The 25266-nt window shown below is 44.7% G+C and overlaps 2 protein-coding genes across 6 annotated transcripts in view; one reads left to right on the top strand and one right to left on the bottom strand.

The window, feature by feature from the left end:
* Window positions 1–25266, bottom strand: part of PC (pyruvate carboxylase) — a 2561538-nt gene that overhangs the window by 348573 nt on the left and 2187699 nt on the right. The window lies entirely within an intron of this gene.
* LRFN4 (leucine rich repeat and fibronectin type III domain containing 4) overlaps window positions 1–25266 on the top strand; it is a 41762-nt gene that overhangs the window by 14572 nt on the left and 1924 nt on the right. Inside the window, exon 2 of the mRNA XM_069644788.1 lies at window positions 8215–9617. Within this exon, the coding sequence (XP_069500889.1) occupies window positions 8236–9617 (1382 nt within the window). The 5' untranslated portion in view covers window positions 8215–8235. The remainder of the gene's footprint in view (window positions 1–8214; window positions 9618–25266) is intronic.

Below are 25266 nucleotides of genomic sequence, written 5' to 3'. Positions count from 1 at the left end.
TTCTAGGAGATCTGAATCTAGGCCTTGATGATCCTTTCTGATTCCATGGCTAGATCTGTTAAGACCACCTTGGATGATCTTGTTTTTTGCCAGCACATTAAGGAATCTACCCATAGCAAGGGTCGGATTCTGCACTGAGTGGCTTTATATGTTTGCATAGACAACATTATGTTAAAACAGTGTCCCTGGTCAGACCATAAATTAGTTCAATTTCAGATTCCCCAGTTACTACCATCAAAGAAAATAAAAGTGAAATTATTAAAAGTGAAATGTAGTAATCTATGTGAACTTACCCCAACATCTAAGATGCCTTACTTTGCCTCTTCCCTGGCTGACCTGGACAATTATAATTCCACCACCAAGTTGGTTGAGGTCTACCAAAACATGTCTAATTATGTGAATAGCCTTGCTCTAGAGAAAGGAAGGCTGGTAAAAAGTCAAGCCTAGAAAATCTGCTACTTAACAGAAATCCGTAAACTGAAACTTCATAAAAACAGAGCACTAAGTCGATGGAAAAAGTCTTAATCAGCAGACGACAAAACTACATATGTTAATGCTGTTAAGAAACACAAAATCGCTAGTTGCAAAGCAAAAATAAATAAATCATCATCTGACAAGAGAACTAAGGAGGCAGGGTCCAACACCAAGGAACTTTTCGGAATCCTTAGAGACTTGGAAAATTCTAACTCCACCATTTCCTCGGTCACTAAAGTTAATAGTGCATCTCTAGTCAGGATGCCATGCTGTGTAAAACTCGAAATATAAAGGAAGATATTGCATCCAAACTATGTATATTGGACAGATCAAACATCGATAGGAAGGCCCTCAGACCCAACATCTTGTGATCCCGGTTTAAATTTAGGGATGTTTCAGAAGCTGAAGTCTTAGATATACTAGAAAGAAACAAACCCACAAACTTTAAGGGAGACATCTGTCTGGCATCTTATTACATTTTGTGCCCCACAGCTGGCTCCTCATCACAAAACGTGTGAATACCTCTTTTCAAGAAAGCTTTGTTCCGCCATACATCAAATAGGCTTGGATATTTATTGTACTGCTCTCTCCATGTCTCTTTCCACTCTCAATCACAGTGTGGACACTAACATAGTCAATGCCATCTATTGCCACATCCATAGCTGGATGATAGACAAACTGGTTGGCACTGAATAACGCAAAAACTGAGATCATGATCACTGGCAGAGCAGCTCAGTTGCGTAAGCTTGATGCTGCTTACCAATCTTTTCAAATTGCTGAATGCACGTTTGCTACTTTGCCAAAGGTTAAGACCGCCCCTGGCAGTCATTCTAGACCAAGAGCTCTGCATGAAGGCCCACATCAATAGCCTAGTACCAGGTACTTCCTATTACATCAAATTATTGGCACAACTTAGACCTTTTCTTGAATCCAGCAACTGTGTCACTCTTGCTCGTGCGATTATTGGAGCTTGTCTTGGCTATTGCACCAGCCTTCTGCAGGGGATTAGTAGGGGCGGAATTAATCACTTACTGCTTGTTCAAAATACTGCTGTTTGTGTGGCAATGGGTTTGCAAAGATCCGACCCTGTAGTTAATGCTAGAAGGTCCCGACATTGACTACCAATCGACAGATGCATTACTTTTCGGACACTATTATCATTCACAACTGTCTTTATGGGAAAAGCCAGGGATATCTATCAGGCAGACTGTCATGGCTTCTCAATCGGAGAACGCTCAGGTCAAATAACTCCTGCCTTCTGAAAATATCCAAGTCCAAACTGTCACTGGTCACCAAAAGGATCTTTTTCCAATGCGGCCCCCAGATGTTGGAATGCCTTGCCTCCTGATCTAAGAGCCTGCTCTTCTCTGTTCAAGCGTGGTCTGAAAACAATCTTTTTTGGTCAAAGCACTACCCGCCTTCCCAGTTCTCGACTTCCTGTTTTAGTGTTCCTACATTTTTATCTTGTGTTACTTCCCGTTTAGTGCTACTATTTTAGCGCTTTAGAAATCAAATAAACTAACACTGTCTTGCAGGTGCCCTGTGCTTTTGGGACACACATTTGAAATGCTATTCTGTCCAGCCTTGCTGGACCAGAGCCTGCAGGCTAAAACCCAGGGTTGGGGGGGGCGTCGGTTGGTGTAAATCAAAAATAGGGGGATGCTTTGAGGTTATCAGTTTACCACTTTCACTCACACGAAGAAAAACAAATCTATATATATATATATAGGGCCAGCACCAGAGACCAACATAGAAAGACAAAACTTTGAAGCAGCTTCTGTGTAGGTCGTGCCCAATACAAACCAAAACAATACGTCTATAAAAGCATTTACATCCACCCGCTCAACCGCATCTAGCTTTCAATGCCCTCCCACTGCAGGAAAATGCAGAGCCCTCAAGTTTACCCTTGCCATGTGTGAGACGTCATCTAGTCCTGGTTTGTTCCCTTTCAATTCTGGAATTTATACACCCCCCTCCACAACCCTTCCCCCGCTTTAAAATCTAGGACTAAACGTCTCAGGATGTAAAGAAAAATCCAGACTGAGGCCAGAGCGCTCAAGTTCACACAAACAACGTGTGTTCAGTTGGGGGGGGGGTAGGGTGAGGAGAGAAGGAGAGAGAGAGAGAGAGAGAGAGAGAGAGAGAGAGAGAGAGAGAGAGAGAGAGAGAGAGAGAGAGAGAGAGAGAGAGAGATATTGACCACCAGCCCTTTCTTCCTCCTCCATTCCATGCATAAGTAATACCCTCCATTTTAAAGAAGGCAGTCTGCAAAGCTGCGCCCGCACCCCGGCTGACAGGCAGCATTAAAGAGAGTGCGGGAACTCGAAAAGTCATTACAGCCGGTCAATGCTGCTCGGCTTAAACACGCGAGATATAGACTGTTTCAACAGCTTTTCTATACGCCTTAAATTATGCCCCTTGGACAATGCGACTCCTCGCCTTACAAACAATTTCAGCCGCATCTCCCCACGCGCCGCCCGAGCGCTTATAAAAATGAGCTGATATTTAGTGTGACCGCGGAGGCAGGCGGACTGTACCAGGCTATCGGATTTCGATTTCTCCCCTGCGCGCTCATCGAGGTCGATAGCCATTTCCACTGGACACCCTGCCTTGTTCTGAGTACTCGAGTAAGCCCCCGTCCTGCCAGGCGCAGTAGGAACGCCAAGTCCAGAAAAGAAAGTCACCGACAAAGCCAATAACACTGGTTTTGTCTTATTAAGAGCTATCGCGACCGAGAGCTTGGTGTAGCCAGGAGCACAGGCTGAAAACATGCCAGCTTTTCATCATGTGTTGAATGGAGGGAGGAAACAAGTCAACTAAGCGTGCTACAACCCCATGACTTCGTGTCATGTAGTGCCTGTGCCAGGGGGACTCTCACGATCTCATGCTGTCAAAAAGAGCCAATACTAGTACTAGCCAGCCTAGTCTTTAGGAAACCAACACGCAGGGCATTACTAAAGCATCAGATTAAAGAACTGCATGGGATAGCCTCTTCTAGCCAAACCTAGGAGCCATGAAGTCAAAGATGTTCATAGATTACAACATTACAAGCAGTGTGTTTAAAAGAAGACTGCCAATTGTGGAGCCGGAAACGTCTGCTTAAGCATGCGCTCATTAGCTAAGCAGGTTCTTCGACCCCTGAAACTGTAGGCATGGAACTGTAGGACTTCCTCGCACTAAATGTTACTGAAGGTCTGTCTGTCTGTCCACTAGGCTTCATTCGCACAATGTTCCGCCAAACACCCTCGCCATGCCAATACTCAAGGGGCCTCTGTCCACATCCCTGGAACAAGGTAATGCTACAGTAAAAGTTTCACCAAGTTCATTGCTGGAAATGGGGGGTAAATTACTCTGGGATACCATCAGCGGGATGGGAGACCGGAGGGACGGTGTGAAGGGGTAGAAGTGGAGTCATGGCAGACAAGCAACAGGATTGTAGACCACTAAAACAACCAAGATCACTTGAATCCCGTAGAAAGAACATAATAAACCATGACAATACAAAATATAAGAGTATGATTCTTGCTTTATTCTTTGCAGCCTCAATGGAAGCCTACAACTACCGGCATACGGATGAATGTAGGCCTAAGGAAATTGCCATAGAGTCTCTAGAAAGGAACGCAGACAAGAAAAGGCTACCGCTATTAGCCATGGTGTCACACAGCATGCATTGTTATGCACCCCTTCCATTTTTAATCACCCATTTGCACCCTTTTAAGACACAATAACCGCTCTTTGTTACTCACTGCTGCTTGGTCTGTAGCTTTATAATCTTTACTGCATTTTTAGGGGCTTAAGATAAAAAAAAAAATGAAAAAATAAAAATAAAACAAGCCAGAGCCAAGCTCTTTTAAGCTTGGTATCTCACTAACCACTGAACATCCGATCACTGGTGGTATAGAGTATTAAAGTGGACCAGCAAGGGCACAGGCGGTTTGTTTTCCCGGATTCAGGATCCATGGAGAGTCCAAATGTGGCCTGATTCCAGCACTAAGTAAGTTGTGAACCACAGGCACTGGGTACCCAAGGCTCGGTAGCGGCCATTTTGTGAAAGAATCAGTTGCACTAGTCTACCAGCTAAGAGCTATAAACAAACAATGCCCAGCAAATGTCTGATGAGTTCCAAGATGTAAAGTGACTAACTTGAACATTACATGTTATGTTGGCACATGTTGCCATTTCTGAATCATGATTGGGCGAGCCCATACATGAAGCCTTTCGTTGATGCCATTTGATGTGCATCAAAGGTTACAGGAATATGGAACTCATAGCTGGGTCTCTCGCTGAAGTGACAAATGGGCAACACCACTTGGCAGTTTTCCGTACCTTCCAGGGCCAAAAAGGCATTTTGGGTGCACATATGCATAGATGTCGGCTCAAATATGTTCTCCCCTGGGTTTCACCATTACCGGGGGCTTGGATATTGCAAGACTGTTTCAGAGAGAGCAACAAACTCTTCCACATCATGAAGTGTCCATTTCGAAACTCCCATTGCTCTCTGTTTTTCATACCACAACCCCCACCCCCCTTGCTCCTCTTTTGCATTATCCAGGGGACGGACCCAGAACTCCTGCCAGTCCCTTCCTCCACTCCTCCCCCCTTTCCAAGCCATTCCCTCACCCCAACCCTGGTCCACCACGCTACTTATTGCTCCCTCATGCCCACTTTTCACTTCCTTGATTGCACAATTAAGAAAGTGTACCCCATTGCCTCGATGACTGCATCTAACTGTAGTCTTGTTCCTCATCACATTCCAACCTCCCAGTCCCCTGCCCCTTCTGTGCCTCGTACTGCTTTCGTTTGCTTCATTGCACTGGAAAGCTCCACCTCCCCCGGCCATCAAAGCCACCTCTTCAATGGGGCACTTCAAAATGTGTCTCAAAGCACAACTGCTAGCGATGGAAGGAGCCCCTTAACTCCTCGGCCTACCTATCCAAAAGGACTGCAAGACTCACTTATCCTGTATTCTGGTCCCAGGATCACTATGTAATTCGTAAATGCTGGCCTTAGACTATAAGTGTAAAAAATAGTACGTCATCCAGTCCCTATCTCAAATATATGTTCCCACTTTTACCCCATCACCACCTAATAATGAGTCACTCAAACAATGCTCATGTTAAGGAACCTTACCCCGGGATACCCTGTTGTCACGGTTTACTTTACAAGTCATTTCTGTGTGACAGAACACCTGGTTCTTCAATAAATACAAAGTTGGGGCTTTCATAACCTGCCTACAAGTAGGTGGTCCATCTGGAATATCTTTATACACACAGCTTACATTCTGATGTGAAAGGCATTTATGTGGATACAAGGGTACCAAACGCTGAGGATAAGTTGTGGGTGCATCTTTTCTAGCGTACATATACCATGGGCAGTGATGTCCCATCTGGTTACTTGCCCCAGGATCCTAAACATTTATACATATATATTCACTGAAAAAAACTCTTAGTTAAGGTGCAGTTAAGTTGCACAGATTTAACGCAACAAAACTGTTGAAATTCAGCAGATGTGGGGACCAGCTTAACTTGGCACGCTACCATTGATGTCCCCATAACGCCATTTTGTATGTCATTGTGAATCCCATCTCTTATAGTATGTATGTGCTCATGGGCTTTGCAATGGGAACACGCAGTGTTAAGCTGGTCATGACTTCCCACATCCCCTGAATTTCAAGGGTTTTGTTGCATTAAAGCTGCGCAACTTAACAGCACCTTAACTAAAGTCTTTTTAGTGAATTTCAAGGGTTTCGTTATACCATCGTTTTTTTTACAGGCCACTAGCCATGACCTTTGGACAGGGCTAGAGACCACGGCCTTCAGCCGTATCCACTGTACATGTTCACCCAATATGTTTCTTTTGGACCCACTCAACATGTATTTTGGGCCCTTGCCAGTGAGCACGGCCTCTGGCTGTGCCCATTGTATCTTTTAAAACACAATCTTTCTTTCCTGCGCACTAGCCATGGCCTTTGCCCATGATCATTGGCTGTGGCCTTTGGCATTGGCCCCTTTACATGCTTCCCCAATAGCTTTCTTCCAGTCCCACCAGCCATGGCCTTTGGCCATTGCCCTCAGCTTTTGGCTGTGGCAACTCTACATTTTGCTCCAATAGGTTTCCTAAACAGGTCTAGTAGCCATGGCCAGTGGCCGCAGACACCACTGGGTTTCTTAGCCATGGCAAGTGGCCACAGGATTTTGCCGTGGTCCCTTGACATGTTGCCCTAGTAGGTTTTGTTGGGCCCACTAGCCAGTAGCCACGGTCTTCAGCCGTGTCCACTTTCCATATTGCACCATTTGGTTCCTTAGAGTAACAGTAGCCATAGTCTTCAGCCACACCCATTACCCCCACCTCACTTTAGCTGTAAAATTCCACCTTTTCTTTGTATTAACTATATATATTTTTTAATAAACACATTTTATTGATTTTCTTTGCAAGTAACACATTCATCAACTTTAACCAATTAACCAAAGGTCAACCAGATCAAAACAAAATCCCTCTGCATCCCAATGGTTCCATTAATCACATATTTTTAACGCTTTAAATAAAAAAATTAAAAACCATTTTCCCACAACCGCGTTTAGTATAACCCTGATAAAAGTAATGTACTACAACAAACCCGTTATTCATCTGATGCACTTTCATTCCCGATCCCATTTTCTACTATAACCCCGGTTATGCGAAAATAACCCCGAGAAAATGGTTGAGCTCTGAACTTGGTCCCCAGTGCCCAACCCCACAAATTCACATGTGTTCTCTCCCCCGCGCCCACCCCCGTCACCCGACCTCTAGCCTGGTGCCATTTCATCCTTTTTTATCCACTTTCCATTTACAGCTAACCCTGGTTATTTCGGAAATAACCACAGTTACCTCCAACATCGAAAATAACATTGAAAAGGCAGCTTTTTATATTTCTCAAAAAGCCTCTCTGCTGCAAAGCACCACGAGAGATCTACTGGACTAAATAATCCCAGACCCCTGCTGGAAATAGAGTCAACGCTTCGTGCCCAAGTTGTTTCATACCTGGCCCAATTCCATCTAGCAATTTTTGCTGTGCGCTGCGCACAAATTTGGACCTTTTCTCTACATGAATAGGAGTAGGAGTAGGCAGAAAACTGCTTTTTTTTTCTTTTTTTTAAAGACTTTCTCATAAATGTTCAGGGAGGGAGTGGGTTAGGGACACAACACGACACACTTCTTTTGCAAAATATCAGCCAAATCCTTCATGCGAGTCAAAAGTTATTAGCCATTCAATTTTCGGGTTTCCCATATGTCCCTGGTCAATGTTCCAATTTTTGGTGCTATTGAACACCCACCCATAAGGGGAATGCCTCCACCATCTGTAAATGTGTTATAGTGAAAGTGATTTCTGATCGAAATTGACATCTTTTCTTCACATAGACGTTTCAGATTTTCAAATCTGGATTAACCATTTCTGTGTATTGAGCCTGAGGCTACTCCTGGAAACGTCAAGACAATGGTCTGCATGCCACACAAGGCCTCTATGCAAAGAAGCAACTGGGCACACCCACCTTCTATAAAGTTTGCATGGACCATGGGGGATGGTGGTGGGGCTAGCAAATGTGGAGACATCTTGGACCTGGGTGCTACGGATGTGAGGTTATGGTTCACGCTTTATTTGAATGGAAGAGTTAAATGGAAGAGTTCCATAGGATTGAAATTGTAATATTTCTCATTTGAATTCCAACCTTTCAGTAACATGCATGTCTCTCTTTCCCGTAGGGAGTCCCCAAGGGATCTACAATGGAAAGGCTCTTCTTGGGTATCCTGCTGGTAGGAAGTGTGGCAACATTGGCAGAGGCCTGCCCCTTTCACTGTATTTGTCAAAACCTATCAGAATCCCTCAGTACCCTCTGTGCCAACAAGGGGTTGCTTTATATCCCTCCCAACATTGACCGCCGGACTGTCGAGCTGCGCCTGGCTGACAACTTTATTCGAGTGGTTAACCAAGACGACTTCCTCAACATGAGTGGTTTGGTGGACCTCACACTGTCCCGCAACACCATTGACAACATCCTGCCCTTCGCTTTTGGGGATCTGGAGAGCCTGCGCTCTCTGCACTTGGATAGTAACAGGCTGACTGAAATCCACGAGGAGGATCTCCGTGGTATGCTCAACCTGCAGCACCTCATCATCAACAACAACCAACTCATCAGCATTTCAGTGGCTGCCTTTGATGACTTCTTAATGACCCTGGAAGACCTCGACCTGTCATACAATAACCTGAACAGCGTCCCTTGGGAGGCTATTCAGAACATGGTAAGCCTTCACACACTCAACCTGGATCACAACCTCATAGACTATGTAATGGAGGGGACATTTGCTGAGCTATACAAGTTGTCCAGACTGGATATGACATCTAATCGGCTCTATACACTGCCTCCCGATCCGCTTTTTGCTCGTTCACAAACTGGAGTGATCAGCCCCACCCCATACATGTCCACTGTGGTGCTAAATTTTGGTGGGAATCCTTTTCACTGTAACTGTGAGCTGCTCTGGCTGCGCCGGCTGGTGCGCGAGGATGACATGGAGACATGTGCCTCTCCTGCCCAGTTGGCAGCCCGCTATTTCTGGTCAATCCCTGAGGAAGAGTTCACCTGTGAGCCACCGCTCATCACTCGGCACACGCACAAGCTCTGGATCCTGGAGGGTCAACGGGCCACACTCAAGTGCAGGGCAATCGGTGACCCAGAACCAATGTTCCACTGGGTGACTCCAGATGACAAAATCATGTCAAATTCATCACGGACCATAGCTTATCGTAACGGCACCTTGGATATACTGGTGACAACAATAAGGGATGATGGAACATACACGTGCATAGCCATGAATGCTGCTGGGGAGTCCACAGCTCTTGTGGATCTGAAGATCATTCCCTTGCCCCATCGGAGCAATGGGACAGTGAATGTGGTACAGCAGGATCCAGGATCGTCCGACATCACCACATCTGCAAAGACAATGATGAACATGACCGATGAGAACCGGGCACAGGAGAAGGCAGTCACTGTGCTGGACGTGACTGCCACCTCAGCCCTGGTACGGTGGATTATGAACAAGTCATCCTATGTGGTGTGGATGTACCAGATCCAGTATAACTGCACAGAGGACGACACCTTAGTGTACAGGTAAGGAAATCAACTTTGTTAAACATCCTATGCTTTGCCTGCATATCCTGGGAATTTTAACATGAATGGGGGGCAGAGTCCTGCTACACTAGAATATGGTACAGCTAAAGCTTGCGCCACAGTACTGGCTGTGGTATTCGGAAAAATCAAAGGGACAGGTGACATCTGCAGAATAGGGAGTTATTCTTCCAAATTAGTGAAATCCCAAGAACATTTCTTATTGACAGCATTTTTAGAAAATGTGTGGTTGAGTTGCCACAATATAGCCATAACGTTCATTAACACCATGCTAAAGATGTTCAGCAATTAGGCTGCTCTCGATGTGGGCATTCTTTGATTGTGGAATTTATATTCCCACTATGTTGTGTACACCCCAATCCATACATTGATAATTATTGCTAATGGTTACTTGATGTCTTGTTAAATCCTTCCTACCAATCTTTTGCTCTGTGACCTGTACAGCGCTCTCTTGCTCTCGGGCTAGGTTTGCGCTACAAAAATATACAATGGTAATAATAGTCACTGATCATTGGTCTGCATTTGGAGCAGCCTAATAGCTGTGTGTCCCTTGAATCGCCAGCCGTTGCATAACAAGCTCTCAGTGGCATCTCATGAGAGGAGTTCAGTGCTGGGGGCCTAAAGCTGAGGATTGTGTGCCTCTATAGATGCCTGATAAAGAAAATGTGGCCACCCCAGGTGGAAAGCTACCACGGGTAGCCTGTTCAAAGGACCAGATGTAGAGCTGGAGTGGTGTTCAGTCCTGGAGGCTTCATAATGAGCTGTGCCCAGTTCTAGAGGGGTCACACCTATAGTATAGTACATAATTCCCACAGCCCACAAGTGGAGTTCTGTATCTTATTGTAGCCACCACATCTGGCCCAGTGTGCACTGGAGATCATACCTGGCGTATGTACTGTTTGAGGCCATATCTCTGGAGTACTCATCTGGGGCGGTGGCCAGATGCAGAGGCCATAACTTGAGCTTTCCATCTGGTATAGCAAGCATACACAGAGCACTGTGTATCTAGATCTGAAGAGGATAGCTCCAGATGAATAGAGAGATTAGCGGCCATCCCAGGGAGCGGTACCACAATAGTGCAAGATCTGCATAATAAACGGTATGAAAAAAGGGCTAACACGTGTATACTGTCCGAGAGATGAGAAGAAATGAACTATTTAAATATGTTTGAGGTGTAACGAAGGTACAAGATCAGAGGAGGGGTAACCATTTCAAATTGAAAACTATTAGCCAGGTATAAAAGCCAATTGGTCCCCTAAATTCTCCACATATATGCAACGCACCATTTCTGACTCGCCAAGAATAAAATATCACTACTAGCCAGTGGCTGGCCCACACTTTGGGGCCTGATGAGACTATTCAAGCGTTGTCCATTGCTCCATAACATTGGGACTCAGAGTAAGACTTAGCAGGCCCCTTCAGGAGAAGGTTCTGCACACAAAAGGTGGTTGCCACGGGGAACCATCTTCCAAGCATAAGCGATGGGGTCCACACAACCAAGCAAATTTACAAATGGTCTTGGAAAGGCAAGATTAATGGCAGCACGAGAGGAAAGACCCATCCACATTGAACAGCTCGCAGGTGGGCAGACGCCTTTGGCCTTGTGCTCATGATCTAAAAAGGCAATATTCATGTATGTGTGGAAAACGTACAGGACAAACCCCCAATAACTAGCCTCAAGATCAGATCAAACAGGAAGTTGGTTGTGTCCTTAACTTATTGGCTCACATAGGTTATTATACAGGCTCAGAAATGTATACACTTGCAGTCTTGTCCCAGAGAGAACACCCAATGACAAAATTAAACAAATAAAACCCTCAGTGATCTCAGCAGTAGTTCCTCTAAATAAATTATTTGAAATGGATGAGCGTCTGTTACTTGGTTCTAGCAGCCCACTTACGTCTAAAACCATGCCAAGTCTTTGACCTCGGTTCCTTTTTTTGAGGCTGAAGATGCTGATTCCCACTCCTACAGCCAGAGGAGTAACCGGGCAGCCTGGCCTTTGCTCGTGATGGATGGCATGGCGTCTTCTAAACTCTTTCATTCATGGCACTCCAGGAGAGGCATTCTGATACATTACAATGCACGGTCTGTGGAACAAGATGCCCAATTAGTTGCTTCCAATGTCTGAAGCTTAAGCATGTCAAATGTGGTGGTCTAGAAGCCCTGCACTATAAGCATCTTGTGGTGGGTTTAAAGGGAGCTGGGTCGGAGACATTGGTACTCTTCACTTAACCACTGCAGTGGAATTCCAAGATCAAAACCACAATCTGTGGTACCGTGTCCGAAATGTTTGTCGAGCATGTCACAAAAGCAATATGAAACACGTAACAGTATCACCACACGCTCCAAGATGGGACAGCAGGGGGCACTGGAGTTTGCAGGTTTACAGACACTAGCGCCAACACAAATGTGGGTGACTCCTTCACTGATTTTTCAGACTGGACCTTCTGGAGTTCGCAATTGGAAGTACACTAAATTGTCTCTTCAATGTCATAGGATGTGGATTTTGGATCTATAGTGCTCCCTTTCAGAGTACAGTTTACAGACAGATACAGCCAGCAGAGCAGAACACACAGGCCCACATTGCCTGTCCGAGATTGTGAGTCTGAGCAAACTGGTTTCACCCCATCTCATGTTCTGAGATTCAGCGCCCAGCATCTGTTGCCAAACATGGACACCCGTGGGAATGCATGCCATTGGGGTGTCACACCAGGCTTACCTTGACATGATAGATCAGCAAGGAATATTGAGGTTTAGTACCACCAAAAATGTAATCCGCCAGTCACGAAGTCAAAGTTATCAATATAACATTATTGTGTACAGATTAAAATATCAAAGCAGATAGCTATCTGGCTCCCAAGCGACTCGCAGTGTGTACCAGCAGACACTATGAGGGGAGTGAGTTCTGGTCATGACAAAGCATGCAGTATTAATGCTCAGTCCTGGTCATAGCCCAGCCCTTCTCCAAACTAATAAGTTACAAATTTGGGTTCGTGCCCAGTTCACATAACAAATATAACAATATTAGTATACACTTTTGACATGTTGTCCTATCCTTGAAGATTCAATGGTGATGTTGGTTCTCCAGCTTAGGTTGATCCTAGTTTCAAGAAACAAATTCAATAGTTTATTGCTAAGGCACATAGTTTTAGTTTGTCTACCATTCAGTTCTGATGTTTGCATCAATAGCATCAGCCATATACACTTTGAATTGAAGTTCACTGTGGCTCCAAGGTTCCTTAAACATACTGGCAAACGTTGTCGTATCCAGCTGTGTAGATCTGTCCTCATTTCTTGAACTTTAGGATAAGTCCTGTTTCAAGAAATGCACAAAGGTTTTCTTCCAAAACTCACAGCATTAGTTACTTTGCATTTGTCACTGCTTGAGGGAGGATGAGGCTGTAGACATAGATAACACTTTGAATGAGAGTTCATTCGGACTACAAGGTCTCTTTGCACTTGGCAGTTCTAGTGTTGACATAGGCTCAAAGGTCAGTCTGCTCTGGCATCTGAAAACATGGTTAATCATTTCTGAACAGAGAGCAAGAGTCAAAATGGCAGATGTTTTCCAAAATGGCGGCAAAGTCAATTCTATCTAGGTCTAATTAAGTATAGGTTTTGTAATGCAAATATGAAATGGCTTAGGACAATGTTTATAATCAGGCAGTATTGATGCGAATATGGTTTAACAGACAGTTTAGGAACGATTAGCTGGGTGATGTCTTGTAGCTGTTCATAGACCAAGGTATTCAAGTTCTCCATTATTCTAGTATTTTTTTTTGTTTTAATCTCATTGTGCTACATGCCACGTGGTGGCTTCAGAGCACGAAAACAGAATGACAGAAGGAGAGCCACACAGGGTATTCTCCAAGGAGAGGTGAAGAGAAGAGCTGGATCTGGGAGATCAAGGTCTTCAGGGTCGCCCTGAATTTGAGCTAGGATCTGTAATTCAATACCTGCTGCACCATCAGTGGACTCAGAATGCTCCTATGCCTTTGGAGATCTTCCTAGTCTTTGGACTACACAAGTTGTGTTGGCTAACCACAAGTACCAGTTAGGTTTGCATGAAGAATGGACTTTGGAGGTAGGCATGTTTGGGCCTTCCCATGCAGTGCTCTACGAATGATGCACTACTTGATCGGGACTCGGTTTGACAACAGATAGCAAATGACAAGTATTCAGAGCTAGTGGGATAGATTCAGAAAATTGTGAACGGGGGACCCTTACACCGCCACACATGTTTCCAGCATGTACTGTTGGTTTGAATGGTTGCTGCTGCCTTCCTTTTATCAAATGGAATGAAAGTCTACTAGTATTGCCAGTATTGCGCAGCAGATGAGATTCCCAACAATGCAGTGCAATTTAATTGTATCTGGCTTACACATAGGGTAATGTGGGACATTCTCAGTCCTGGAGACGGGCCTACCTGCCCACCTAAAGGATTCAAAGGGACACCTTACTTCACTGAGAAATTGCATCTGCTTTTGGCGCAGCTTCGATAGGGCTGTATGGAGAGGAGGGGGGCAAAGGTTAGTCTAGAAAGGCTGTGAACTGTCTGGTGATTTGTTCCAGGGTTTGCTACAAAGCCTCCACCATCGCTAAAGCCGGGAGCATCGCTCAAGCACAGCACATCCATGCAACATGTCTTTGAGACCTTCTTTGGTCGACTCATCCCTACCTTCTTCTGATGTTCATAAATTGAGTATCGTGGGTGTCAGTAGTGACACTGGTTATTACACAGCTTAGTGTTGGATCTACATAAGCTATACACGTCATCAAATAATTTACTATAAAACAAATCCTTTTGATCTCGGGTGGAATGAAGCTGAACACTCTTGAGACTTCAGCTGCTGTGGTATGAGCCAACACTGCTTCTCCTGGTATAGAAAAAGCTTCCCCAGTCCATCCTTCACTCATGCTTATGTGGTACCTGTGCCATGGGTCACTCTTTTGCCATCTTTCAATGATTCTGGAGTAAGCAATGCTGTGGCACCATCTAGATCACTTAAACAGGCCAGTAGATGTGTTCACAACACACAACATGTTTTAGGACTTCACCATGCTTTGGTGCTAGTGGGATCTACCACGCAGTCCCATTTCTGGTAGATTTTCTCCTCAGCTCGCCACACATCATTGAAAATTAAATTTTGGATAGTAAAGGGAAGCACATACCATCATAGCAGCAACTCTGGGGCTCACATAATAGGATTCAGAACAAGTGGAAAATAGAAATTCCAATCAGTGATAAAATGTTACGATTTTAAAGCAAGTGAATGATGAGTGGTCAATTGAGGTGAATTTATTCTGTAAACTGGACTTCTCTTGAGCATACTTGTTTGGTGCCAAAAAAAATGAACAGTAGGATTGGAAATTTACTAGGAACAGTCTGGTGGGTGTGTCTCTGGAATCATCCCTCTTTCCACAAGTGTTTGAGAAATGGAAGCATGTGCCATGGTCCTTTGGTAAACTCAATGCATAAAACAAACTTATGAACGATAAAGAACACATCTAATGGAAGAAACAAATGCTGGCTATAGTGATCGCAATAAGATGAACTAGAAAGTTCAAGCATGTGGGCAGGACAGAAGAATAGGCCACATTTCTTGGATACACCAGAATAGACGTAGGCACACGGCAGGGCTGCGATTATGTTTAAAGTGAACTCCATGATCTCTGGATTCAGACATTAAGGACTCAATCAGGCCAGACCGGCAGCATTTCAAATTCCCCAAAAGCAAACTAGAGCCAAATGTACCCAAAACCAAAGTCTTGGTTAAATTGCTGCTGTCTGAATAGTGACCCGGCACAAACACAGTTTTCTATACCCAAGAACCCCTTTTTTGTGGCAGAGACCAAGACCAAACTTTGTAAGAATACATCACAATTGTTGCATAAAGAACTTGCATCAAAGAAGAGTGACTGGAGAGGCTGGGAGGATAGCTCAGGGGTACCACGTTTGGCTTGGAAACAAGACAACACAGGTTTGAATCCCGGCTTGCGTTTAGAAACTGGTCTCCGGTATTACGCACATAATAAAAGAACAATTATTGTCACTGCATGAGGAATTGTTTCAACGCAATGATTTAGCAGGCTTTAATGTGTATGGTCTGGGGTGTGTCAGGGTGTGTTGTCAATGATGAACTGTGGGCACTGGTCTAATTGGCAGAATGCAATCCTGAGAAAGTAGACAGGTCATGCAAAACATTCAAACCTTCATGAGAAGTTCAGACTACTGGATAGGCAAAAATGGACGCAAAATAACGATGTGACAATTTCTTCAATGCAACACGCTGGATGTTAGACAATGTTGGCTGCTGGAACCACACTTCTGTGGAAATCAGTTAGAAATCTGCAGACAGCTGGATCCATCAGCGACTGCTCACCAGTTGCCTTTCCCTGGCAGAACTATGAATGTGTGATTTGAGTGATGCTAATCTGTGCAGCTGCCAGTCAAGAACAGTAAATGGCTTCTGCAAATGTCAAAAGTATCGAGCTTCTGCTAGCCATTAAGCCTGCCAAATGCAGCCGCTGCCCAATTAGCAAAACACGATTGTTCCCTTTAAAGATCTCCCAAGTGTGTGCACGTGAACACGGGTACACCACACAGCATCCGCATCCTTTAAAGGGATGCACTGAAGTCCCTTGTGCACCTCTCTTGGGAGGCAAGGACAGAGCTGGAGGGATACCGTTTTTAAGCCCTGCCACAGCCTCAGTGTGCTGGTCCGCGCAGTGTAAGCCGTGCTTATGAGATTGCACTAGACCTGAAACCTAGGTTAAGAATATGTTATGAGAACATCTCACCACAGCACTAGCGTGTACCTTGCTATAGAAGGCCTTCGCGCGGCCAGGAAAAGCAGTAAGAAACACAGTATGCACCAAGGATGCTCAGTAGCCTTAGGTGGCTGAATCAAATCTAGCCTTCATGACGGGTCCTTTACTCGCGAGGTCTGGGCGAACCAGAGTGTCAAATCACAAGTTACAAAGCACTTTAAATCAATACAGAGAGGTTCCGATTTACAGTGCATGGTTTATTCGCCAACACGAGCATTTGCCCAATTCCCAGGGGATAAAGCGCTCAATGGTGGGGGATGCCCTCAGTATTATGCTTGCCCTTTTTGCGGTAAAGTGACATTCACTGTCATTGGTATTTGGTTATGCCCAGTGATCAATTTGTAAACAAAAAAAGAAGTGCACATTTTCTATCATTCCTTCCGACACTGCGGGTGGGCAGTTCCCCACGGCTGTTGCCACCACCCATAGGTGCTATCCACAGTGCTGACATATTTGGGGTTACACTACAAGCCGCACCTGCTCATTGTGGATGATGGATGCAATGACCATGACCACTTCATAATTAAAGTGAGTCTGAGACAACAAGTGCCAAGACTGTGCGCTCTGGCAAACACCCCCACACATTAAGCATTGGTTACTGTTAACAGGGCAACTGTTTGATACCTTGGACGTGCACACAGAATGTTTCAGAAATTCTGCACTAGAAATGAGAACATGCAATATGTTGGCGTGCTCTTTATGTTGAATGACGCCTGTGCGTTGTGCAAGAAGGGGCTGGCCAGGGAACCTTTGCTGGAGGAAGGCCATCACCGTGCAGTGACAGTTGCGTCCCAGTCACACACACTGTACTTTCCCATCCTTTCTGCATGACTGGACTCGCAAAACCCGTTTCTTGTGGGGCTGGTTTCCTACCACAGGATTTCTTGCTGTAGGCATTTTGTTTAGCCAACTACTATTCCCCAGGATTCGTGTGAAGCTTTTTCCCTTCAGAGGGCCTCAGATGCAGTTGCTTCCCCTAAACAGAGTGCCCACTTGGAGTCTTCTGCCGTACAGGGTCCCAGGTACCGAGTCCCCCATCAGCATTCGCCTCCCATGCTTGGTGCATTGCCCTTTCCATGACTGCTCCCCATCCGGCAGTGTTTCCTGTCTCTTCCTGGTAGTACTTCCCTCGTCCCGGAAGCAAACAGTGACCCGGGGTGCAGGAGCAGTGTTGACATGCTGCGTCTGATTGCCGTTTGCGTCTTCCTCCATGCCGCCCGGAGCAGCAGCTGGATTTACAGAGCCCTGGGAAAGATGCAGTGACTTGGAAGAAGGAGCCGAGGAAAACAAAAAGGAGTCGCAAAGCCAATGTTGGTGTCGCTTTTGTAGGCAGACAGGTCACCCCTATTTATATATTTTTTAACATTGCAACTTCTATATATTACAAGTATGTACAAACCAAATGTTGCGATTAATCCTCACCTTTTCTGTACAAAAACATTAATCTTCCACCATTTATAATTGGCAAAACTATTGGTGTTAGCAGTGCTTGCAAATGTTTACAGCCGTAGACAGTCAAGTGCAGGAAAGTAATGCTTCATCAATTAGCCAGAGTAGAATTAGAGACAGCTGTATTACCATTTATCAGCTGTGACAACCCAACCCAGCAGAGTGACCTCCTGAACCCTTTGAATGTGTGCACTTGCAATGAATCAACTAGCTGAAAGGGAACACTTGGTTATTACGTGTTTATTACAATAGAACCAGCTTCATTGCTCAGTTAACCAATTAGCTTTCTAACCATTGCTCTTGTAGGACGAAATGGCAGCTCTATATCACTAACTTCACAAGAATTCCGATAGCGCTTGCCACTGATAATTCTGCTGGCAGAAATAAATACCATGACCCAAAATTCGAGAAAAAAAGTGCCAAGGCAATATACCATTATTTTTTTCTCCTGTGGTGGCTACACCACCTCCGTGTGCCAAAACCAAAAAGGCCTTTGCTTGAGGCAGCGTAAATCTTCAGTCCCCTCTGGACCATCCTCTGCTCAAGCGCTAGAGCTCGAAATAAGAGTGGACTTGTATTATAAGAGAAGAAATCAGACACCGGCAGACATCGGTGGCACACAAAAGTGTTACTCTGTCTGGGGCCACAGCTACCATATTACTTAGAGTGGATTAGTGGCATACCTATTAGAGGGCAGAGGAGAGCAGTTTACCCAAATCAAACTGGCAAGCTTTGTGTTTTCACCCTAAGTTGCTAGGGTAATCCAGACGTGGACCCCTTGCTCACTGTTCTTAGAGAGGCACAGCTCCACCTCACTGACAAGGCCCAACCAGGTCGAAACGCGTGTCTGGGGTTGCTGTTGGTACTCTCGTTCATGAGAGAATTGCCTGGCAGTTCAGTGCTGGACTGCCCTTTGGCAGGACAAAGACTGATGTGTAGTGGAAATGTCTCTTCTGTGAAAGGATGGTGAGCTAAAGACGCTGGTTGAGACTCTGACCCGGGATATAGGCCGGTAGAGAGACTCCCAGGACTCCCACCATTGTTTGTCCAAAGGGAAGGTAACCAGAACTTCTTGGAGCAGTTTGGGAATTTCTTGCCCCACTGTTACCTCTGTGAGGACCCTGCAGTTAGTGTAAATGTCCCGTCTGCACTTAGTTTAAATGTCCCGTTTTCTCCACCAGTAGGCATCCTGGGTGGCAAAGGCTGTCTCCATTTGCAACAAAGCACCTCTAATGGGCAGCAATTTTATTAATAGCTGCAGGAGACAGTACAAATGTGGTGGAACTGACCATTTTCACAGAAAAAAGTCTCAGCTATCGTTAATGGTAATTTATTATTGTACACATGTGCACATTACGCATAACAAGATGCATGTCTGTGTCAAACACTGACTACAAGCAAGTGGCTTTGTGACAAAGGATCTTATGGGGTGTGTCTATCTATTAAAAGGTGTAAGGGTCAGTACCAAGAATTTAAGTTGTCTCATTTCAGGTGTGAAATAATCAACCATTCCTGTTTTCAAACTCGCATCATACGGTATTCTGGTGTATCTAGTCGTGCATTTAAAATGTGGCCAGGATACAGGCAGGCACCACAGAGTTAACACGTGAGACTGAAAGTTTGGCTTTGGTCTAAGAGCCAAACATGAGCTCTGGCAGCAAAAGACACATAGCTGGCAACCTTCGACCCCTCCAACACATAACCTGCATCCAATGTCCTAATTTGTGCAGATACTACATAACAAGATACAATCGTTTGCCGATGGTCGCACATTTGGTTGTGGAAAAGCCAAGACTTAAGCCCAGTCTTATCTTTACAGAATTAGCCACACTGCTTCTCAATTACAGCCAATACAAATGTGTTCAAGTATGACTTTAAAAAGTTAAGATAATATTCAGCTGCATAACGTGGACTTTAAAAGTACACAAAATCAAATCAACCAAGCTGCAAAAGGTATACATCTCTCAATTAGATTATCTGACATAAGCAGTATTATATGGCATTAGTGAAGTAGTTTAAGGTGTACTTTTAGAGTGACTGCCTCTGTACGAGAGTCTGTTCTTTTGGTATGGGGGCCCTATTAGTCATTGGTGGTCTCAGGTGGCATTACTTGGCACTTGGAACATTGCCCTTGCACATGCAAGAATTATTTTATTGTTGCCTTTACACTATTTTGGATATTAAACAAAATATCCAGACATTTTATTGCCACTTTCTGTGGTATAATTGGTGTCAAAGTTCTTCTGACATCACTTTATGGTGCGATATTGCACCCTGTGACGTCCGAGTTTTCTGACTGGCCCAGTTGGACGCTCAAAGTTTACAATGTTCTACAACCACAAGCGTTGGACCAACATACACTAGATTGCAGTGTTGTCGGTGTAGGGCATGGGCGCCCAAGAAGATGGGTGGTTAAGTCTTGCTTCATTTTTTGACACAAATGGAAGAACCAGACCCCACCACCAAAACACAACTTCTTTCATAGTTTGCCCTCCTTCACCACACTTCTGAGGCTGGAGTGTCACCTGAAGTGACACGTCATTTTCCGGTATAGGTTTAGAGTCAAACGCACACACCACTGGGAATATAAGTTTTTTACACTCGAAGTGGTAGCCAAAAAAAGTGTAAGTCTGGAAACGGAAACCATCAAGAAGTATTCAAGGTCGGTGCGTTGAAGGGGGCAACAGCGCAGCAGCAAATGTGAGGCGAGACTGGGTAAAAGGATGGCTAATTGAACGTTTGGCAGGGGATGCACATTTAGTTGGGTAGAGGAACACTGACCACCCGAGATGATCTCTGACATGTCCTTTGCCTAAATTGTTCAAAGTATACCACCCAAGAGACTTCCGTTACTGGTGAAATCTGCCGGCATGTGAAAAAGACGCTGCAGCATGCAGATAGCCATGGGAAAGGAGCAGGAGGAAGCAGGAACCAAAGGATCCTGGGAGGAGTGACGACTCACGCTTGTAATGGAAGGATTAACAACGCGCCCGGGCCAAAGGGCAAACTTGGGGTTTCGGGGATCCATATGAGCAGGACATTCCGTACAACTCTTACAAAGCATGCGGCCACGGGTGTATTCACTGGCTCTTCAATATGGAAGCAGAGTGCTTGAATACCGGTTTGGGCAAAGTGTGTGATTCTTTCTAAGAAACAGTGAGAAAACACATTGCTGGAGTTGAGCAATGAGTGGAGGGGGGCTGGTTTTCAATGATTTCCCACTGCTATACAGGGGATTGGGCAGTAGGCAGCAGAAGGTTACGTCAAGGGAATCCGATGGGACTATTAGTAGAACAGGTTTCTTTAGGAGGCCAGTGACTACTTACTGCAATAGTTGTGCCCAATATATCTAAAGGGGATTGGTCTGGTTGCATGCTTTCAGCAGTTGGTTTTTGCCCGAGAGGATTTCATTTCTCCCCTAATAAGGACATGTTGTACACACAATATGTTGATGCTGTCCCATAGCTCGATAGATGGGAGAATAGGGGAAGTGGCTTCAGGGTGGGGTGGTCCGATGTATTGCTTGTTTTTATTGGATGCCTCGGGCATTCTATGAGCAAAGCAGTGTCTGCTTTCTGTGGGCGATGGCCTTCTGGCCTTGTGTGCATACAAGACCCTGTCTGGGCAGCGACCACTTGGGTGTAAAATCTGCCCTCTGTAATGGACATTTGCTGATGCCTTTGGGTTTTTTTCTGTGGGTCTCACATTCCACCTACATCTTTATATTCTTTGAATTCCTTTCCAAAAGGATATGGGATGTCCCCTTAACTCAGGCTAGGGCTCCACTGGCGTTAATATTTTTTGCTAGTGACCTCAGAATTGAACACTTAGTTGCCCTTTGCACGTTTCCCAGTTGATTTATTTTGGGTTCCGTCTATAGAATTGTATGCCAGGATCCATGTTGGAATGAGCTACATTCCTTCTGGACTGCTACTCAGCGGGTTGCATTCAAGGGTATATTTTATCCTGCAAGGATTTTGGATTTAGTTCCTTTACGTGCCTCCATTTCTCAACCCGTATTTCTCAACCCTGTTGTTTCAATGCTATATCTTACAAAGCACCTCCAGTTACCTCTGTGGCACCTTCTTGCCCATATAAGTCCTCAAGAGCACCCGTCCACCCCTCCCTTTCTCACCTTACTGACTCGCCTCTCAATGTGGGCTCCCTATGCTACACAGCCCATGCCTTCTACCCCCATTCTGGTACCTCGTTAGCCCCATCACATACCTTCCACCCCCATTGCAGCACCTCTCCCAGTTTCCCAGCACAGTCATGTAATAGTTATTGGGGTTTCCACTTCGGGTAAAACATATAGCCACGTGTCACCTTCATACACCATATACAACTATACCTGCACTCAAGACTTGGGTACCTCGGACCTGTACTAAACACCACCTTTTTCACACCTGCATCTTCCTCTCCTTCATTAAGCCCTCCTTTTGTCTTGCAGAACCACCTGCATGGAGGTTGCCAAAATTGCAGGAGTGTGCTATTCAAGATCACCCCACATTACACAGGCCAGTCATTTGATTAGAATCAACCCTTCTGGGCCTGATTAGCAAGATGAAGTACAGGATTTTAGAAAAACCACTACAAGGGAGCTTGAATTTCATTTTTCTCATGGTCGTTCTGTCTGGTGGTGTGGCCACCCACTTCACATGCCCCTGAAGTCATCTTATGTATTTAATGGGATTTCTGAGCTGTGAGCCGATCTGGGAATGAGCAAAGCAATATCCTTGCAGGTGGATAGAGATTCAGAATCTTGTAGCAAGGTAGAGGAGGGGGTTTGGAGTGTCGGAAGAGTCTAGCCGGGGGTTCTCGAGGATTACTTACTAGGGATGTACCAGGCATTCGCGGATGGGATACACATCCCAAGTGCAGGGGCAATGCTGATGTGTGTGGGTATGTTGTTCCAGATCTGGCAGATGTGAGCACAATTGTGGTCTTGAATGTTCTACGGTGCATTGTCCATACAGAGAGCAGCCTGGAGACTTCAGTTCTGCCTCTTGTTTTGCATTGGCAGGAGCAGTCTGCACTTCCACTCACCCCACCACCACACCACAGCTATACTTGGCCACTTGATATTTAGATGCAGCTGGAAACAGTAACCACAGTCCATCTCCGTTGCCTTTCTTCATGCCTACTGTATACACGTTTCCACGTCCACACATCCACTTTCAATCCAACACACCAAGGTTGGGAGGCTGTGGTCATGCCAGTCCATGACTGGTTTTAGAGCCAACCCTCACCCACAAGCGAGCAATCCATCTCGGGTCTCTGAAGGTGTGGGCACGAGATAACGGGAATTGCTGAATAAAAGCTGTTGCCAGGTGATCGGAATTCAGTCTTTTGTTGAGTCCATCAAATCAGCTAAGAGTAGCCAACCATACAGCTCCATAACAGGAATCACAGGTAGCCCAAATAAAGGCGGTAAAGAACAAACCAACTATAGCTTCAAACGTAGTCATTTTAGAGCTCTTCTGCTCGCCCCAATGCAATTGACTATCCATTGATCCAAACATGGGGATACATTGTGACTACTCCTGAAACAAAGTATGGTGTCAAATGGTATCCCTTTCCCTGTGAAGCATGAATATGGAATACAATTGTGTAGCCCAGGGGCGCGGCTATCTAGGATAACTGATAAATCACTCAACTAAGGTTTGCTAAAGCAAGGATAGATACCGGGTTTAACGGCTGTTGAAGGACGTCAGAGTTTGTTCGGTTAGTATAGGCACAGGAGCAGTTGAGCCCAGAATGGACGTCCAAATGAAAATGATTAATGTTTATAGTTTGCTTGTTCGCATTGGGGACACGGGAGAGGTACTGGGATGTTGATGTACTGGGTAGCACTGGCAGCAACGTAGATGTCTTGTACCAAGTGATGCACTTTGATGTCAATAGAAAGGGCGGGGGTCGGAGGGTGAGCATTTTGTATGCTATTTTGTTGCATTAACCCACTAACGTCACATCAACTTAAGATGTTTAATTGTTTGTGCAAGCAGATGCACACAAAAAAAACCTCAGAGGTGGTCAAGATTTAAATTCTGCCAGTCTAAGTGGGAGACATTTGTCATTTCTTGAAATTGCACAAACAAATGATAATCATATTTTTGTCCAATTATGCCTCAGGTGAAATTGCTCAAAATGAACCTGCAAAATATATTTTCAGAAAAGCAAGTGGAAACCTGACCTAAAGAGTTTCATTGAGTTTGCTGAAAAGAACTCATGCAAAACACGAATCTGTAAAATGTTTTCATCATCAAATAAGTGGAAAGCTCTCGTTTAAAACTATAAACTTGGATTCTCCACTCACTTTTCTGAGAAAAACAGCAGCTCAACAACTAGAGTGAACACCTTTCACTTAGTTTGCTGGAAAATCTCCTGCAGCAGTCCCTTTGCTTACTTGCCAAACACATTTTTGTGGAATTTAATTACTGCAAATGCCCCGAGTATTCTTTAAATTGTACATTTTGTGAACTACTTGAACCATAATGCAGTTTCATGAAATCAATATAAGTGAAATGGCCAAATCTCGCACATTTGTAGAACACACTGGGTTAAGGGTACAACCTACAAAAAGTGAAGTTCATAAACGATGGGAATGCCAACGAATATGTACAAACCTTAACTCGCGCTACAGAAAAAGTCCAAGCGCTGACCAACTCTAGCATTTATGATGCATACATTATATATAATTGACATTCGCGACGCTCTCGTGAATGCTTCCATCCTAATGGTGCCATCCCATAACAGTTATATAGATTTTTCTTAATGATAAGGCTATAAAACTACATTCATATATAATTATTCCCATATGAAGTCTTCCATTTAGTTTGTTTTTTGTTGATATGTTTCTAAACATGGACATTCAGTCATTTCCTCACATCTTTTATAGTTTCCAGATTTATTTTTTATTTTTAACTTTCGAACCCGTATGTCTGTAAAATGCAGTGTTCAGATGTTAGGTCTTTTTAGTCCAGTGTCAATGCTGCTGAGGAGTTTTCCATATTTTTGTAATTGTCTGGTTTTCTTTTGTGTGGGTGTGCATTTTTTGGTTGTTGTGCACATGCCTGAACATCGATGAATCTTGAGAAGTTCAAAATGGATATCCCAGAATTGTCTGCTTCTATTTTCTATATTGATTTTGCATTTATCAGTCTGCCCCTGTGCCTGGTTGCATGCCAAAAATCCAGAGCTGAAGCAGAGTATTTTGAGATATGTGTTCCCAACTTTGTTTTGGGCCTATGTGTCATGAGCATCCGAACACGACTTTACATAAGATTGAGCACATCTGGTGAAGCTCCACTGACAAGTTCCGAAGTTGGAGCAAATAGATTTTTCAGTT

The sequence above is a fragment of the Ambystoma mexicanum genome, chromosome 2p (assembly GCF_040938575.1).
Source record: "Ambystoma mexicanum isolate Mex_15411 chromosome 2p, UKY_AmexF1_1, whole genome shotgun sequence".
In the NCBI taxonomy this organism is placed as follows: Eukaryota; Metazoa; Chordata; class Amphibia; order Caudata; family Ambystomatidae; genus Ambystoma; species Ambystoma mexicanum.
This window is presented reverse-complemented; position numbering and strand designations above follow the sequence as displayed.